The sequence below is a fragment of the Botryllus schlosseri genome, chromosome 3 (assembly GCF_051294905.1).
Source record: "Botryllus schlosseri isolate E-star chromosome 3, Bs_hap1, whole genome shotgun sequence".
In the NCBI taxonomy this organism is placed as follows: Eukaryota; Metazoa; Chordata; class Ascidiacea; order Stolidobranchia; family Styelidae; genus Botryllus; species Botryllus schlosseri.
Window position 1 is genome coordinate 17,743,596 of NC_137238.1, and position 19,304 is coordinate 17,762,899.

The 19,304-nt window shown below is 38.9% G+C and overlaps 2 protein-coding genes across 4 annotated transcripts in view; both read left to right on the plus strand.

Annotated features, from left to right (window-relative positions):
- Nucleotides 1–1,014: 1,014 nt before the first annotated feature.
- Nucleotides 1,015–6,490, plus strand: LOC145434978 (endoplasmic reticulum aminopeptidase 1-like). Its single transcript, XM_080312209.1, has one exon. The coding sequence runs from the start codon at nt 1,091–1,093 to the stop codon at nt 4,115–4,117; it is 3,027 nt and encodes a 1,008-aa protein (XP_080168335.1). The 5' UTR covers nt 1,015–1,090; the 3' UTR covers nt 4,118–6,490.
- The window catches only part of LOC145434976 (maestro heat-like repeat-containing protein family member 1), a 135,886-nt gene continuing 123,033 nt past the window's right edge, over nt 6,452–19,304 (plus strand). For all 3 annotated transcript variants that reach the window (XM_080312204.1, XM_080312206.1, XM_080312205.1), the window contains exons 1-7: nt 6,452–6,589; nt 7,996–8,141; nt 8,204–8,341; nt 8,406–8,568; nt 12,184–12,265; nt 14,168–14,336; nt 19,144–19,256. In XM_080312204.1, the coding sequence (XP_080168330.1) occupies nt 6,553–6,589; nt 7,996–8,141; nt 8,204–8,341; nt 8,406–8,568; nt 12,184–12,265; nt 14,168–14,336; nt 19,144–19,256 (848 nt within the window). In that variant the 5' untranslated portion in view covers nt 6,452–6,552. The remainder of the gene's footprint in view (nt 6,590–7,995; nt 8,142–8,203; nt 8,342–8,405; nt 8,569–12,183; nt 12,266–14,167; nt 14,337–19,143; nt 19,257–19,304) is intronic.

Here is a 19,304-nt window from a genome sequence, read left to right on the forward strand (position 1 = left end):
CCTAAAACATTATGAGAGTTTTTCCATCCTACCTGTGATTGAGATTAATCCTCATTGTACATTTGTATATGCTTGCCTCGGCTATTTTAAAACTATATAGTACGGTAATAAGTACAGGCGTACATCTTTTTAGAGTAAGGGCATTCGAGTATCATCACTCATTATGTCACCACAGATGTATGAATGATGTGGAAATTTTAAATATGTACCTTTTATGTGACCATGATGGATTCAATTTCATTTCAATTCAATATTTCGTTAACAATTTCATCATTTCAATACACCACAAGACTACGATAAAATGAAAGATAAGAAGGTGTCAAAACGACTCGGAGTATAGTCTTCGAAATCAGACACCCACCTGGCCTAGGCGACGTTTAAAGGAGGCATGCACGGCACACTGAATGAAATTAAAAGAAGAAAAGGAGATCGATATGGCAGGTCATGAATATGATGCCAGTTCTCTATACCGTACATCACATGAAATATGTTTAGCGTTTTTTAAACTATACCTATTTCATTGCACTTTGGGACAATGCTGTAGGTTGATCACAAGTTCATAGATATATCATTCCCACCAACATGCGTAGTTTGTACTTATACACATTTGTACGTGCATAATACACAGCACTCTACTAGTTGCTGACGATTACCCCTGACGAGTGTCAGCCGAAAATATTCGGGATCATTTTAATATGAATATACTTTTCAATTGTATATTGAAGTTCTGTACCTCCAAGAAGCTCTTTAATACACATTTGCAGGCTATGCTGCAATATTATGACCCATGCAGGTTTACAGCCTTTAACAGTGAAGAATAGCATCGGAACTGTAATTCTCATTAATAGATCAACTCCTAGTGGCAAGGAGAGTTGTAGTACTCAAAAAAATCTCACAGTACTCGAATCATTAGAATATTTTATACTCATTTCAGATACGAGTAGGCCTACTAGAATCATTGTGCCCATCCTACTCATTGTACTGTATAGGCTACCAGACATGTAATACGATATTTCTGAATTCTTTACAGGCGCCATAATTTGTGTGCATAAAATTACCTTAATACAGAATAATTCCATATTCTTTCGGCATGAGTTGGAACACCAATGATAATGTCAGCGAAAATGAGATGTTTCCCCTTTCATCTATGCAAGATGACAATGTGCATGTACGTCTGTTATCGATGAGTGATGACGACGACCAAGAGAGAATGTACACGGCGGAAATACCGGCCTTGAATTTGCGAAACAGGCCAACCAGCGTGCGGAAACCTTTGAATGACGAGAAGTCGCGATGTGCCGTGATTTCCATCTTAATAATAGGGCTTCTCTTGATCATCACCATAAATATCGGGGTCGCGATGAAACTGTATGATAAAGATGGAGGCCTTAACATATTCTCCACCACGAAGCCTCCAGTAAACACAACTGTATGCACCCCGGATAAAGAACAATACTCTATAAGCTGCAATGAATCATTCCCCTGGAAAAGTTACAGACTACCAACCTCAATCCACCCTGATTTATACTCTATATTTCTATGGCCAAACTTGACTCTTGGGACATTCAATGGAACTGTGAATATATCGCTCAACACAGTGATGGCAACGGATATGATAGTACTGCATAGCAAAGGCTTGAATTTGAGTAACATCGGTATTCTCAAGGATGGTATAATGAGCCAGCCTAAGAGCGTACTTTACTGTGAACAGAAAGACTTGTTTGCTGTTGTTTTAAAGGAAAAATTGCACGTTGCGGAAACCTGCACACTAACAATTGCGTTTTCTGGAAATTTAGCGAAAAAGTCTCTTCGCGGTTTGTACAGAAGTAAGTACTCTCTGAAATCTGGCGAGAATTTCACCTTGGCTACCACGCAATTTGAGTCCATCTCCGCGAGAGAAGCTTTTCCTTGCTTTGACGAGCCAAATTTCAAAGCCAAATTCTCTGCGTCTATCGTCAGAGATGAAGACTACGTCGCGGTATCAAACATGCCTGTCAGTAACACCAACGACTTTATGGATGGACTGAAGCAAGATTATTTTGATACCTCGCTGACAATGAGCACGTACTTGTTAGCGTTCACGGTGTCGAAATTTGCTAGTATCAGTCGGGTCATACAAGCTGCAAACGGCCCTTTAAAAGTCTCTGTGTATGCGACTCAAGACCGTATGGACAGTGCCGAGTTTGCTCTCAATGTTTCGTGCAACACGATATTGTTCTACGAAAATCTGTTCAAGATTCCGTACCCTCTTCCGAAAATGGATCTGTTCGCGATTCCCGATTTTGAAGCTGGCGCTATGGAAAACTGGGGGCTTGTTACTTATCGGGAAACCTCTGTGCTGTGCACCCAAGATTCATCGACGGCAATTCAAGAAAACGTGGCTCTGACAATTGCTCACGAGTTTGCTCATCAATGGTTCGGAAACCTGGTCACGATGAAATGGTGGAACGACCTTTGGTTGAACGAAGGTTTCGCTAGCTTCATGGAGTATTACGCCGTGGATAAGACATATCCCGATTGGGATTTTATGAGCTCGTTTTATCAATATCACACCAGCGACGCGATGGCTATCGACCAGTCGAAGTATACTCATCCGATAACTGTTCCTGTCAAAAATTCAGTTCAAATCGAATCCGTTTTTGACGAGATATCCTACTCGAAAGGTGCCTGCATCATTATGATGATGGTCGATTATATTGGAGCTGACACTTTCATGACTGGAGTTACTAACTATCTCAATAAGTTCTCCTACAATAATACTGAAAATGAAGATTTAGTGACGGCTATTGCAGCTGCTAGCAATAATAACAATTTACTTGACATGTTAAAATCTTGGACGACGCAACCAGGATTTCCTATTATCTCCGTTTCACTTAACGGAAATAAGGTGTCTCTAAATCAAGTGCGTTATACCTTGACTAACGACACTGACAGTGATCATAATTGCGGAGAAAAACACCATGATTTGATATGGAAAATACCCATGTCTTACTCCACTAACTTAGATTCGACTAAGAAATGGTTCATGTTGGACACCAAGTCTGCGTCTATGTATTTATCCAACCATCCAGAATGGATCGTTCTCAACATTAACCGTGGCGGATACTATGTGGTTAATTACGACTCTGCTGTTCTGACCAAGATTACTGAGCAAATGATCAAAGATCACACTGTGTTTTCCGAGTTGAATCGCGAAGGGCTATTGTTTAACGTGCTAAAATCGGCTAAAATCGGGCTTATACCTTACAAATATGTGTTTGACTTGATGTCTTACGCTAAAAGTGAAGAGCACTATGGTCCTTTGAGGTTGGTCGGTGGTTTTATCGTGGCTGTATCGGATTCGTTACGAAAACAGTACCGCGATAATGAGGTTTCGAAGTTACAAAGCTTAGGAAGGAGCATATTTGAAACGTTGTACCATCATAACGGATGGCCCAAAATGAATGAGACATTGTCCGAACTGTCTCATTCGAAGAAGAAACTGCGTAGCTTGTTAGTTAGTGTGATGTGTTCGTTAGATTACGAGAATTGCACATCGGAAGCGTTGCGAAGATTTCGGCTATGGAAAGACAAAGGCGTGCCAGTGCATCCTGATTTTAGGAGAACAGTGTATATTACTGGAATTAGGTTAGGAACCGCTGACGACCATGAGTTTGTGTGGAATAAATACGTTACCGACAAATCGATGCAAGCTGATGAAAAAGTATTGCTTTTGATTGCGTTATGTCGGAGTGGTGACGAGAGGAAAATTTTAGAGTTATTGCTCGAAACCATAACAAACACCCATGTCCGCTCGCAAGATACCTCAACTGTACTTTCGGGTCTTCAGTCCACCCAAGTAGGCGGTATGCTGACTTGGAGATTCTTACGCACAAAGTGGGTTGAATTAAACTCAAAGTTTCAAGCGGGATCTACGATGACGCGAAGATTCTTAACTGTTTTCGGTACGTTTATTGACGATGTTGATTTGGCAGCTGCCGAGGAATTTGTGTCTGAAAATCATTTGGGTGACATGCTCTACGTACAACGCGAGCTTGATCAAGCTAAATTTCATGTACATTGGGTGAAGACTGCGTTACCGCAGATTATCGACTGGCTGAATGAGAATATCCATTGAGATTCGTGTTCAAACTACGATACCTACGTCAACTATTCGCTTGCCGCTGTGTTTATGGACTTGAAAGATAAGAGAGGAATTTAACACCATAGAGTGCGATGAAAATTTTTCTGTTCATTTCTTCCAAGTTTATCGAAGGAATCTAATTCCGCCCAGACTTGTAGCTGGTGAGAGTGGGTGCTGACATTGTTCACTCGTTTCCGCTAAGAGTTAAGTTGTTACAGTAACGAGAATTATGTTTTGGATCCTTTTTTGCAGTAGAGTGTGGAATAGCGATTGATAATATTTTATGGTTGTCACAGCCCAATTTCCGATTGGAAAATGTTGATATACGATGTTTTTTTGAATTCTCTGCCAGTTGCTGACGATTACCCCTGACGAGTGTCAGCCGAAAACATGCGGATTGATTTCAATATGAATTCAATTGTAGTATTGAAGTTTTGTACCTCCTAGAAGCTGTTGAAAATGTTTTGTGACTCATCTCTAAAAAGCTGGTTACTAACAAACAGTCAGCATCTTCACGATCCCCAGGTTGAAAACCGCCGGTATGGATACTTCATTTCTCGTCGATTGTATGGCAATGCGTCCTGCATTTTTTGTAACGAGGATGTCCTTGATAGTGAATGTGTGGTGAATTTTCAAATCTGTGTGCGATTTTGGACGGTGCCAAATGATGCAATATTGAAATGCTGAGAGTATTTGTTTTGTGTTGCCTATGGCACACTAGGTTTGCAACCAGATGGGCCACGTCAGTGGTGTGAAATGCTACCCGCATAGAAAATTTATGTGGCACACGGAGAAAGTCCATTTTTAATGGAGTTTGTCTTGCAAAATAGGTTTCTAATTTAACTTAGTCTGATAGGCTACGTTTGCACAAAGCTCAAGTGGGCTATGAGAAAACCAAAAATAACGCTAAAATACACATATGCAGACTTAGCAAGTACATTTTGGTGCTTGGTGTAATTTGCCTTTGGGTATTCATGATGGTTATGCGTTATCTGACACCAGATTTTATATCTAAATGTCACGAACACAGCAATATCATGGCAATATCTAATGAGATGGTTGGCCTTGCATCTGCTATGTGTGGAAGTGTGGTCTTCGGTTACAAGTCTTAACCCCTTTGTAATTTTAAAATGTTGCTCGCGCCTGGGCTATATCCATACCTGTTGTCATACCAAGTGTGGCTACGAACCGCTGGCTACTTGTTCTGAAATACATTGAGTAATTGTATTTGCAGTTGAAAATTATTATCTCTGCATAAATTCTAAATAGTTTTGTAAGAGTGATATTTCAATCATGAAGTCTGTCGGGTGAATGTTCACTTCGTAAATCCAGATTACACTATAATTTTCAATGATATGCATATTGTTTATAAGATTTCATTCAATGCTATTATAACCTTGTGTAACCACATCATTTAGCACAAAACCATAATATTGCAAAACCTACAAAATGTTTCGTTACTGTTTTCATACTTATCCCCTCTGCTTGATATTGATCAGGCATCCGGAATCTAATTACTAGTTTGTAGCATGTTCCATTGTGACTATGTCTGATCAATTGCAGGATTTCCTCATGTTGACAGCACCTTTTCCTGAGCACCTTCGCTCGGGGGGGGAATCGTTGTTACTAATCCTACAAAATTGCATGCAAAGAAATTGATTAGTTTTCTTACACAACCCACATGCGATGTCATCACTCGTGTAATGAACAAATTGCAGACCAATAGAGATTTGTTTTCAAATTTTGTAATTGGATTCATCGTTGTCAATATTATCATGATCGCTTGATCAATCAGACTTTGCAATTTGTGGTTAAGTTAAGTAGCCAGTTTGTTTCTTGACAAATAGTTATTCCTTATGAAATTGAGTTATATTCAGCAGTAAACAACAATAGTACGAAAAAATAGTAATATTTGGATCAATAGTGATTTGTTTGTAATTACTAGCCCTCTTTTAATATCCCTATAGCCTACAGTATTTCATCTTGAAACAACCAGAACTGCTCTTGTATCTCTACAAGCTTCAGTACTTTCTGATCAATCTAAACTATTTATAGACTTATGATTAGGAATGCTACCTTGCCTTGACAAATGTCTTCCAACAGATTGTTTCGTGCAACCTTATCTAAATGTTGTTACGAATTTTATTATTGCACAGCTATTATTGACTTTATTCTATAGAGAGTGATATAGGGCTACTGAAGTGGCTCATATTTTTTTGTGCCAATAGTCTTTAATGTCAGTGATTTTGTGGACAGGGGATTTTTTGACTTCTGTGTATATGTGAATTGTGTATCTGTGTATGCGAATGTTTGCAGTAGCACTGAAAGGTGAATGGTTATATTTTGGAAAGTGTGTAACTTTTTCAGCATACTCTACTATTTGATATTTTTATACTGGTGTGGTGAGATAAGCAATTGTGAATCCTGCAATGGACGGAGATGTTACCTCTCCGAGCCAAGTTAGTGGTAAGTACTGTTCCTTATTGCCTGGTTATCATCCGTCAATATGCTATATGCCTTATAACCTACCAGCCTATATGTTTCATAACTTCATCAAATTTTCAATAGTTGTATGTATCATGTATTGCAAGCAATCATTTTATAACAATATGTTATTTGGAAGTTATAGGCCAAGAACAATGTCCAAATTGAAAAATTGTGATTTTATTATAAAGTCCACTGGCTGTGTTGGCCTAATTCAGTAACATAGTAGGCCAACTTCTGCTTTTATGAGTATTCAATACAGTTCTCCTACTTTTTTGAAGTACTCAAGTAGTTTTCTGCTACTTGTGGTCCTTACTCAAGTAAATCTAGTTTCTTGCTACCTCTACTTCGTAATATTTTGTGGTCTTCTTACTTACTTTACACTGAGTACCAACATTTAATTGTCATAAAAGGTAATTAAAGCTCAGAATTCTGTCATTCTTGGCGTACAGGAGTGATAAATATGTTACCCCGAAAGTATCGATGTATATAGTTAAGGTAGCGGACTGTGTGGTTTCGTTCACACCACATTTGTCGCCCATAGGAAATACTTCATCACAGTAAATATGGCCCATGATAATGTTTGAAACTACCGTTTTGCAATCTAGCAATTTCCTATCACATCATAATCTAGCAGTCTATCGCGTGTCCTATTCTGGAAAAATGGAATCTCTTTTTTGAGCGTTTGACCTGTTTTAGCAGACCGCTGTTGAAACTCTCTGGACTAAAGACATGAAATATATCGTCCGCCTTTTAGAAGGAGTATTTGTATTTCTCTTTCAATTCCCAGTATCATACTTCAAGTTCTAATTAGTTTTTTTCTTTTGTCTGCGGAGCATGCATGCATCTCCACTAGTTGCTGACGGTTACCCCTGAGGAGTGTCAGCCGAAAATATTCGGGTTCATTTCAATATAAATATAGGCCTAGGCTACTAGGTAGGCCTATTCAATTGGATAAAAGCGAGTGTAGCAATGGCTCTATTTTACGAAAATTCAGCTTCAGTGTATGGCATTTTTATGATCCCCATATCTTTTATTAACGTACCCAAATCGCACAAAGTATTAACAACGTATCTGATAAAACCTATCAGTATTGCTCTTTGACTAAACTACAGACCTTATAATAGGAAGGAGGGAGCCATGCAATGATATTTTCTAAAACGGGGTGCTCAAATAAACAAAAGACAAATCTTCTTCTTTTGACTTTGTATCAAGTATATGTAAAAATTATCGAGTTCGTGATATCTGCTCGCAGTTTACTTGGTCTTCTTCGTAATAGGCTACACTTAATTTTGAAAGGTACAGCAGTTAACTAAAATCATCTTCATATTCTGATATATAGGCCTGCTGGTATCGCTGGATGTGAGCATTCTTATTACTATTTTCAGCTATGGCGAGTGCGCTGATTGCATCCGCCGCCGATAAAAGCCCAGAAGTCCAGGGGACTGTAGTAGTCGCTCTAACGAAACTTGGCAAGCATCAGCACGCAGTGGTGTTAGGTGCATTGCGACAATATATTTTGAACACACCGAAGGTACGTCTAAGTTTTTTAACTGCTAGTATTCAATGAATTGATTACAATTAATTATTTTGCAGTTGGAATTGAATCACCGAATTATTCTGCTACGGTCCATGAATCACATTCTGGAGGAAGTTATTCCTGACACCGAAATCAATGTCAATCTCGCAAGGGATTTGATTACGATGGCGTTGGACGATATGACAAAATCAAAGGTACCTTACACGGTATTCTGCGGAGTTCATCTCTTGTAAAATTGTATTGCGTTTTATTTTTTAGAAACTCGTTTCCGAATGGCAGTCTGCCGCTAGCGATATATTGGTGACGTTAGGCACCGCCTTTGTCAATGAAGTGATGGAGAATCTGTTGAAAAAACTTGTTCCCGGAACTCTCCCGCATTTCTTTGTGGTTAAGAGTCTGGGCAATCTGGCTGTCGCCAACGGTAAGTTGTTCTGATTACGGTATGTCGTAATTAGGGCGATTCTTTTTCGACATAGCAAAAAATGTCAAGATTTTGTCAAAATTGTTTACAAAGTCAATACTTTTTTGCAAACTGCATTTCATTGGTGTCGTTGAGGTTGCACTTTCATTTGACATTTTGCACCTTGTGGCCTACTTTACAGGCTTACTGTTGCAGTCTAGTCATTTTGAATCAGCAACCATCGCGTATAACAAATAAGTTGACATGACGTGATAATCAGCACACGTCGAAACTAGTCAAATTTTTAGTGGCTGCAAAGTTTTTCCAACTTCACACTGATATCTCACTGAGTCTGAAACATGAGCTTGGTGGACTTGGTTCTTATATCGAATTGGTTCTCAACGTTTGGGTGGATCGTGAGATGTTAACAAAACTCAGAATTTGGTAGACAACATTGTGTGTCACTGACACTTGAGCAGTATACACAGAACTTCAATGTTGCCAGTAAACAATTGCTTCTGTTGAACGTTTTCTTTATTCTTGCCAAGATATTTTGTAAGGACATTAAGTTCCAAATAAAAATGTAGAAAAGTAGGCCCTACTGCAATTTCAACATTATGTGCAGCAATGCCTAATTTAAATAATTGAGTGCAAAATTTTGTCAAAATAAAGTTTTGTCAAAAAATGATCGCTCTCGAATGTATGCCTGCGGAATTCTGTTAATGGAGTTTTTTGTAGATGTTAGCAACATTGATTGTGTCATATTTTATCAAAGATACATCTCTAATCTGAATTATGTAGGCCCTCTATTGCCCAGTGCTGATTAGGTCAGTTGTAAGAGTAATTTGAATATAAGATTGATGTAGAAAGGGATTTAGTGTGTTCTGAGCATTTGGTTGACAAATAACCATTATGCTTTCCGAAATCGTCAGTAATGGAGTAGGCTACTTCTATTTTTTTGGAGTACTGAAGTAGGTTTTTTCTCATTAGTTATATTTTTTAATACTAGGCCTACCACTTGTATATAACTGCTTTTTATGCAGAACTCTATGAAGTGGAAAGTAGTTTGGGAATATTTTGACACAGTAACTGAATATATTTTTGGAAATCGCAGCTATGTGTACTGGCATGGCATTAGTAATTTTTTATTTGTTGTAAAGATGCACCCTGTAATTTTAAAAGTAGCCTTGTACAATGGGCTGCCAAAAGTATGCGGCGTCTTGATAAAATCCAGGCTACTTTATTCGAGTAGTTTTCAAATCTTCATTTTCCGCTTCCACTTGATTCAAATTTTACATGTTTTCGGAATCGGTAGCCTACTTGGCTTTTACTCGAGTGCCTATGTTAACTGCTCTGGCCTCCTCAGTATACATAGCACTGGACTGGATGTATGCCTAATCATAACAAAAATCATACTCAGTATGGTGAGGAATGATGTCATAGTTTCCTTCCCAGTTCATCATACTCTAAATCAGGGGTCTCCAACACGCGGCCCGCGAGGTCATATTTTGCGGCCCGCGGCCTGATTTGGGGAAATTTTGGAAGAACGTTCTGTAAACCATTTCGAAATTGATTTCAGTTTAAACATATTGTTGTTGTTGTTGTACACAGTAAGCCATTCCACTGTGCCCAATATCACTATTCCTTATTCGGTTCGGCATGGTAATATCATTATATTGAGGAATAATTTGCTGATATGAATGGGCATATTGCCTTGGCGTGCAATGGCCCACCACTGCCAAGACCGGGAGGCTTGATAAACGACTTCGGGCTCTCCAATAGACCATGCGTTTCGAGGATATAGTTTTTCAGCAAATTGGCTATCGCTGTACCGTGTCTATAACTAACCCGAATATCTATTCTCCAATCCTGGGGCGGCCAATCTGCGGCAGTAGAAGAAAAATCGTGTGGTCGTCGACACTCAATTCAATTAGGATGTGTTAGCGGCTTTCAATATCATGCAAATTGAATTTACGAATTGACTCCCTAATTAATGTGAGGTTTGAATTATTCTTGAAATTTTCGTCGCGCTATGCGCGCTTCAATGCGAGTTGATTTTGGATTTTAATGCAGCAGCGTCCTTTGTAATCGGACTCCCACAGCAGTACAGATGCGAACACTAGAGAAAAATTATTCACCCCATAAGGAAATACCAATTTATAATCGTGTTCTCCTCATCTCGAATTATTTTTTTCTGATAGACCTGCATTTGGGCGAATCCAATATATTTCCACTATAACGACAATTCTAATGGGAGGTCAAGAAATAACTGCATGCAACATAGGGGACTAATGAGAATTGGCCTACCCAAAGATGCACCACAGCATTAATAACTCCTTTTATGTTTCTGAAAGACACCCCCTGCATAAACTCTACCGGTCAATCTGATCACATAGGCCGAGAAAGGATGAATATTTGATAGTAATATGTGAAACTAGTACTAATATTAAATGATGAAATTCACCCATGAAGATGAAAAATTTTTCGCGCTTCGCGCGACTAAAGTGCGAATCCCCGTCGTGCTTCACAATATGACTATATTAACGATCTCGGTGCCCATAATAAGCCTATATGCGTAAATAGTTTGGTCTGGAGTGTATACAAGCAATGGACGGCCATGGTGAGTTTGACGTGGATATTTGGCCCCAGTTTGTTTATTACCACTATGCACCATAATGCGGCCGCGGGCTATACATGCATGAGTAATCGAAATGCGGCCGTGAATAACAAAACGGATCCCCACCCCTGTTTTAGTTGCTACAGAGTGTTGTCAGGTAGCGTGCGCAGCTCATAGTTCAAAACATAACGAAATTGATGAGCATGATATTTTTAGTTGTATTTGTGTTTGTACAATAAAATATTATTCATTTTGTGGTGACTATTATGCCCATCGACCATGTGAGGGAGCACAGCATTGTACTTACATATAGTTATCATACGTAGTTGTTAAGCTGCGTTGGCTATGTTAATCTCCATATTGTAGTCATGCGGCCCGCGGCCTCTAAAAATTTTGAAAAGTGGCCCGCGACCCATTTTGAGTTGGCGACCCCTGCTCTAAATCTTCTTCCTACTAATCTTGCTGCTCCATAGCTTTCAAATGTTATAATTCGAGATTCAACCATATTCGTTTTAGACATTGTATGGATGTATGATGTTACACTGGTGGTGCTCAACTATTGAGGGCGTAAGCCAATTTACAATGTGATGAGTACGGTTTGATAAATGGGCCATAAATTAGAAAACGTTTTAGAACCACAGTGTAATACCAATAGTTTATTCCTTATCGGAAACTCAAACCACCTTAATTGAACTACTAACCAAGAGATACAGCCTATATATGGTTTTGGAGTGACACCCATTTCAGCTACTACTGTGTGTGATCAGTCATTATTATTTGTAAATCATGTGGATATATTCTTGACTTGTTAATATTAGGTATGTGCGATTCGCAAATAAGATTTTACTATTCGTCATGCAAAATGATGTACTGTACCCACTTTACAAAATTTATTTCTGCTGTTAATGTTTTTGTCTATTTTTAATCGCTACTTGCACTGGTATATGAGCAGAGTTAGTGTCTACGTTCGTGACCTGTTTTGAACAACTGGCATTGTTACATTATAATTTATTTTCCAGTTTTCAAAATGGTGCCCTATCTCAGTCACCTGCTGACAGTCTTCATGCCCATGCTGGGACTTGCTAAACAGGATAATATGCGGTGAGTGCAATATTATTAGAATATAAATTATTTATGGACTACAGGCAAAATGCTCTGCCTGCTAGTGCTGGTTCAACTTTTATTTTGTTGTTGTTGTTGTTTGCATTACCAGTAGGCCTATAGGTTTGTCAAGTGTAGCATTTTGATGCTTGCCTGCTTGCTACTTCAATGTTGATCATTTAAATCAGGGTTCTCTTTATGCATGTTATTATCGCCAATTATAGGGGGAGAGCAAGGTAGTGGTACGTGGTCCGCTCCACAGCTTTAAAACCCAATTGATTTTTTGGTAATTGAACATTTCTATTACTATAACAAATTAATCATTATATTCAAGTTGTTATTGATCTGTTCCAATATTCAAAGGCAGATTTAACGCTGATTTAATTTGATTTTGGTAATGACATGATCAATAGCACAGTTATCAGGACCATGCCCGAAACCCAGATTATGCTGTGCTGCTCCAATGCTCTGATATCAGATCAATCTTAGTTAAATTCTTAAATACTCTACCTATAATTGTGGCACGTCAAATGTCCTCTACTGCAACATACATGTAATAATATAATGTATTTGAAGAGCTTCTTGGAGGTACAGAACTTCAACATACAATTGAAAAGTATATTCATATTGAAATGAACCTGAACCCGAACCCCTGACGAGTGTCAGCCAAAAATATTCAGGTTCATTTCAATATGAATATACTTTTCAATTATAATGTATTTAGAAACAAATATATATCCAGGCTAGAAGATCATTCATACATAAATTCAGTGCTACAATCCCGCTAATTAAATAGTTACATCACAGACAAGTTAAAATTAAATCACATGCTGAGGCATAATTAATGATTTCTGAGTTCATCCCGGTCTTAATCAATAGTATTTTGATAGAATTCGGTGTGGATCTGGACTGATTCGCTATCAATTTAATTCAATTTATTGGGCCTGTTAACAATTTCCTCATTTCAATACATACAAGATTGTGAAACAATGAGAGGATAGGAAGGTGTGAAAACGACTGGGAGGAGTCTTTGACATCAGACACCTATCCGGGCCTAGGCGTTGTAAAAAGGAAGCATGCCGACCTAATGAAAGTAAAAGACAGGGTTGTAACCAAGTCACAAGTCTCCGAGTCACAAGTCAATATCACTTTTATAGTTTTGACTCGAGTCAAGTCTAGTCATTTTCAATTCACCACCGAGTCAAGTCCGCGTCCAAGTCAGCTAGTAGAGGGTCGAGTCCGAGTCATGGTATTATGACTCGAGTACAAGTCCAAGTTATGTGTTGACTGCTCAGTTTCCAGTTTAAGTCTTGTTAAACCCACTTTTTACAACTCTGTTTGGTGATATCGCACGGTTCGGATTTATGTTATACTCATTTTCCTCACTTTTAGCAGTTTCTGGTCGCATTTTCAAGTACCAGTACCAATAGACGAAATCCCAGTAGTGTGGTTACTTTACTATTCTTCGAAATTACAATGTAATGTCGGCCTTGGCCGTCTGAGTTTCGAGTCATTTGACTTGGTTCGAGTCATGCGCAATGACTCGAGTTCAAGTCGAGTCATTACACAAAATCCTTTCCGTTTTTTGAGAAAGTGACTCGAGTCAAGTCGAGTCATCAGAAAATCGTGACTCGAGTCGAGTCACTACAACCCTGGTAAAAGAAGTTAATATAATAGTAGGCTACATGTGACAAAAAGAGGTGGTATGATTGTGTCGCAAGGCAAGATTGGTATGTCAGTTCGTGGTCCGGTAAACTTGAGAGCTGACTAGTATTGATTATATTGTATTAACTTTGATAATTGCTCCTTGTATCAGTTATTTGGCTTATTTTGGTTATTAGTTGCACACTGTAAATGAATTCCAACTGTCGTGTGTGTGATAATACTGATATTTTGGTGCAGATGGGTGTTTTCAAAATGCCTTGGGCAATTTGCCGAAGCCATTTTGGAATATGTGATGAATTTGGAAAAGGCTCCCGACCCGTCCATTACTAGAAACACATTCTCGAGCGAATTATTTGCGGCCTACAACGTATTGTACAACGCTTGGGTGCTGACCAGAGAAACCAAGGTAGGTTGTCTTCATAATTTAATGATTTCAATCCACTGTAACCTGGAGGAATTTTAGCTCGATGGGTCAGAGATATTCGAAGAAGAACATGGAAATATTCACTCCCATTATTCCATGCTTATCTCTCTTCGCAGATGTGCATTATACACTGTTTATTATTCTGCAATTCAAACTTCTAGTGGTACAGAACTTGGGTGTTACAGCAAACAATACGTTCAAGTCCTTCACTGAAGTAACATTTGGCAATATCCACAGTGTTTATATTGTTTGGTGCAATCTGTAAATCTCAACATGTCCCACAAGAGGAACTACATGTTGATTTGGATGTATGTATCAATATAGAAAGGTATTGGTGGAAGACGAAGAGCAATAGCCATGTTATAGTCGAATGTAATTCTGATTTCTCAATACTCATGATGCAACACAAATAGGCTTGGCCGCGCATGTGCCGGGTTGTAATGTTTACTGTAGAACAATAGTCTGGCGGTATCTTCATCATTGCTATTATTAGGAATGCTTTGTCTTTAAATCCTCGTCAATCCTAAATGAATTCTAAAATGATGCTGCATATTTCTGTGATCGACTTCCATCTTTATTGTAAATCGTCAAATCGGACTCTCGATTGAACGTCTTCTACTATTCAAAATTTAATTCATACAGAAATTATGAATGGAAAGTAGGCTTAACCTGTCTTTTCAATGAAGTTTGGTTAACGCTATTTTTCAACTGTTGTGACTCGAAATGGACACAGCCAGTAGTGGGTTGATTACAGTAGCAATTATCCAAAATATGACTAGAATTGTACAAATGTACCAGCATATTAATATTAATCAATATTCAATGATGACAGAGACAAAATCATGGTTTTTCATGAATATATTTCTTCCACATTTCCACACTGTCACAGAATGAGCTTGACTCGTAGTTCAAAACTTAAAACTAAGGATGGACTCTGGTGCACTCAAAACCAGAATGTGTAGGCCTACTGCCGCAAAAATCCGTTTCCATAAATCGGGTGGTTAATTTTACAGATCTAATTTCATTGTTAATTTTGACCGGCATATTGCTCGCTATTTTATTCAGTGCAGTGAATAGTACTGCTGGCTGACTGATTTAATATAGAATCGGGTATATTAAGCTTCAAGGCCAGTATCCGAATAGCCTACCATTTATTATAACATTGTATATAGTAGCCTAAAAGGGAATTGCAAATTGAAATTTTCATGCAATGAATGTGAAAATCATGCCAGTTCCATGATCAAAGTCAATATTTCCATAGTTGTTAACCATATCTAAACAGACCATAGCAGTACGAAAAATACCATTTTCGTCATGATACATGTTTCCGATGTTGACAAAAGGCAAAATCAAGGTTTAAGTCATCCAGGGTAGATAGAAAGTGTCAAAATGATGATATCTGGAGATCACATAGTTTTTTATCACAAGGGCTGTACCATATAGTTTATTTACCCGAAAAACAGACTCTTGCTACTCGACAGAAATCCTTACCATACTCGCCTCAGATGTGAGTAATGAAATGGACGGGCCCAGCCATTAAGGCCTTCATTATGGACGTTGGTCAAAGATGTTTTTGGATCTTGAACTGCAGCTTGAATGAACGTCGGCTTTGAGATTTCAGTTACTAATTCAGCATACTCTACTCTTACGCAATCCATTAGAAGTGTCATCACGTAATGTTTACTTTCGCTCTGTTTTTGGTCATCAAATCTTGTCTCCCGCGATAAAAAGCAATACTCGCGCCGGGCTGTTTGACTTGTGAAGCGGGCGACGTGATTATTAATATGTCACCGATTAAATACGATCTGTTGGTTTTCAATCAATATTCGAAATAGCCGTTACCAATGTATACAACCTACGCTAATATCGTTCTAGATGTGATAAAACGAAATATACATTTTCATGTCCAATGCGGCACTGGAATGCTCAAGTCTTTGTCCAATTGTTGGTTCTTTTGTTTTGATAGTCCTATGGAAATTTGAGATCATTCAAACTTTAGATATCTGAAATCAACTGTAATGTTTCAATGCATATTTTCCATCCTTGGCATAGTTCGAGATGGTCGCATGCAAAGTACAGTAGGCTACTAGTTTGTACGAATGGTGAAGTAACTTCTGTCTACTGACGCTATCAAAATTAATATTTCTTGTAAGATATGGCAGTGCAAGATGGTGTATATAGGATAGGCCTAGCTTATAATAATATGTCTCATCCGGCAGTCGACGAGCATGTCCACATTCAAGTCGAAATACAAGCAATTACTACTAGATAAATACAGTCCATCCTCAAGATTACCGGAACGCGACTGACCTATCGATATCGCTTCCCATGACATGCCGCCCTATTTGTTGTCGCTTTCTTTTTCTATACTATCTTCTTTACTTTTTATTCAGTGTGCAATGTTCATGCCTCCTCTTTACATCGCCTAGGCCAGTGGTTCTCAACCTTTTTCACCTCGCGGACCGGTAAAATTTCGAAAAAATGACTGACTTTCAAAATTGAATTAAGCCAAAATGTACAGCATGCAGCTGTTTTTTGCAGTTATATGATGCTGGAGAGTGACACTCGTAGGGTTTTGATCGTGATTAATTATCTTCACGATGGCATCCATGTGATTTTCTGGTAGTCAGTCTGCTGAGTCGATGTAAAATTTCCTAATCCAGATGAACGTGCTACCGCCGAGACAGTCGTTTACAGTCTTTCGTGCCGAAGGCCGTGGGATTAACCGACCACGCCAACTCGAATAATATTCTTCTCCTTGACAATATCGATACAAGAAGCGTTTCGGAGTCGAACCAAGCACCTTGTCGTGCTACCTTGCTCATTGCCCACTGCCACCAGACGCATAGGCTAGTCTGACAGCTACGAATACAATGCGTGACGCAAGAAAACACCTTATAGTAACTATACCGGCAATCCGTCCCGAAAAAGCACTTCGTCAGCCCACCTCCAAAAGCATTGAACTTGTGCCCCACAGGTCGATAAAGCCACAGTTGGGAGGATGTTTTCACCTGTACTTGTGAGCACATTCATTCTACTCATTGTAAGCAAAGAGTTTAAGTAGCTTAATCGCGTCAATAGCGAAAATTTTCCGCCATTCATGACTGAATCGGTTTTCTTGCTGCCGTATTTTTGGCACTCCTTTCGGAGTCCCATGTTAGCCTAATCTTCATTATTATGTGTTGGTACGTCATGGCGCGGTGATGGCTAACGCCCAAATGCCTATTTCTATAAATCATGCGTATTTCTCGGAGACGGGCACCTAATATGCAAGACATTTAGTGTCACTAAATCGCGCAAAGAGCGAAAAGAAATTGAAAAATGTTGAAAAAAGTTTCAAATAAATACGCTATGATTTATATTCATCATGGTTGTAATGACTCGAGTCAGTTTGTGTATTGACTCGACTTGTACTCGAGTCGTTGCACATGACTCGGACCAAGTAATATGACTCGAGACTGGGTCTACCAAGACAGGCATTTCATTGCAATTTCGAAGAATAGTAAAGTTATCACACTGATATTATTTCGTCTATCAATACTACTAGGGCCTACTTGAAAATGCTACCTGAAACTGTTAAAAGTGACGAAAATGAGAATATTATGAATGAGAAGCATTCGATATCACCGAGTAGAGTTGTGAAAAGGTGGTCTCACATGACATTAACTCGAAACTGAAAAGTCCACACAATGACTTGGACTCGGACTCGAGTCAAAACACTATGACTCGCACTCGACAGTCCACTCAGTGACTTGAACTCGGACTTGACTCGGTGCTGAATTGAAAATGACTCGACTTGACTCGAGTCAAAACTAACAAAGTGAGATTGACTTGTGACTCGTAACCTTACGACTTGGATACAACCCTGATGTTCATTTGCAAAATAATTTCGGGTTCTTTTCAAGCTCAGCCCTTCTCCAATTAGGCGGTTTGGGGTGCCCCGGTTACGGTCCTGCACAAAATGAATGAATCGAAGACGAATGATCAAACAGCGCTGTTTAGCGATGAGTCAGCTCGTACCTGTTCTGTACTTGTCGCTCGCATGTCGTCAAATGACACGTCTTGAACTTTAAGTCAAATCGAGCATGTTTCCAGCCCTAGTGTTACCTCAAAAAGTTCTGAATCAGTTTAAAATTTGATTTTCTATTTATTTCATCAATAGGACAAGGCTTTTACATTTAATCTTGAATTTATGGTGTAAAATTGTAATTTACCTGGCGGACCGGCAGGAATGTCGTCGCGGACCGGCACCGGTCCGCGGACCGGCGGTTGAGAACCACTGGCCTAGGCCAAGGTGGGTGTCTGATAGACTACTCCAAGTCGCTTTGACATCTTCCTGTCTTTTCATTGTATCGCATTTTTGTGGTGTATGGAACTGATAAAAATTGCTACTAAACCAATGATGATGATGATGATACTTCAAAACTATTTATTTTATGTGAAGTTTTGAGCCAAAAGAGTCTTATAGGTATTAGACACCGATATTTCTTATAATAGGCTCCACCGTTTATGGGTAGGCTTGAAGTTGCACAGTACATTTTCTGATGCAATGATGTTTTGGCAAAACATGTAATTGCATGTAAATTTCCTGTCATCCTTTTTAAATCACACCCACGACCAATCATGAACATGAAACATCCACTATCATAATTGCTGCTTATATTCTTCCCCTGGGGACCTGGCCTGGCTAAGATTGATGTCAATGGGTTACATTGTCAGGAACTATACTGATACATTACCAGAAACAGTTACTGTTGCTGTTTAAATTGTTTGTAATATTTTATTTCAGCTACGTTGTTCTGTGGTGGATGCTTTGGGCAAGATAACGATGCTGCTAGACATGGAAAAGCTAGAGGAGCAGGCGCCCAAGCTCGTGTCTTTGCTGGTGTCCTTGTACAGGAAGTAAGATAACGCTGTTACAAGATCGTACTCGATCAAAATAGTGATTTC

Coding starts and splice junctions, on each gene's coding strand:
- LOC145434978 (XM_080312209.1), top strand. CDS start 1,091: ATGAGTTGGAACACCAATGATAATGTCAGCGAAAATGAGATGTTTCCC.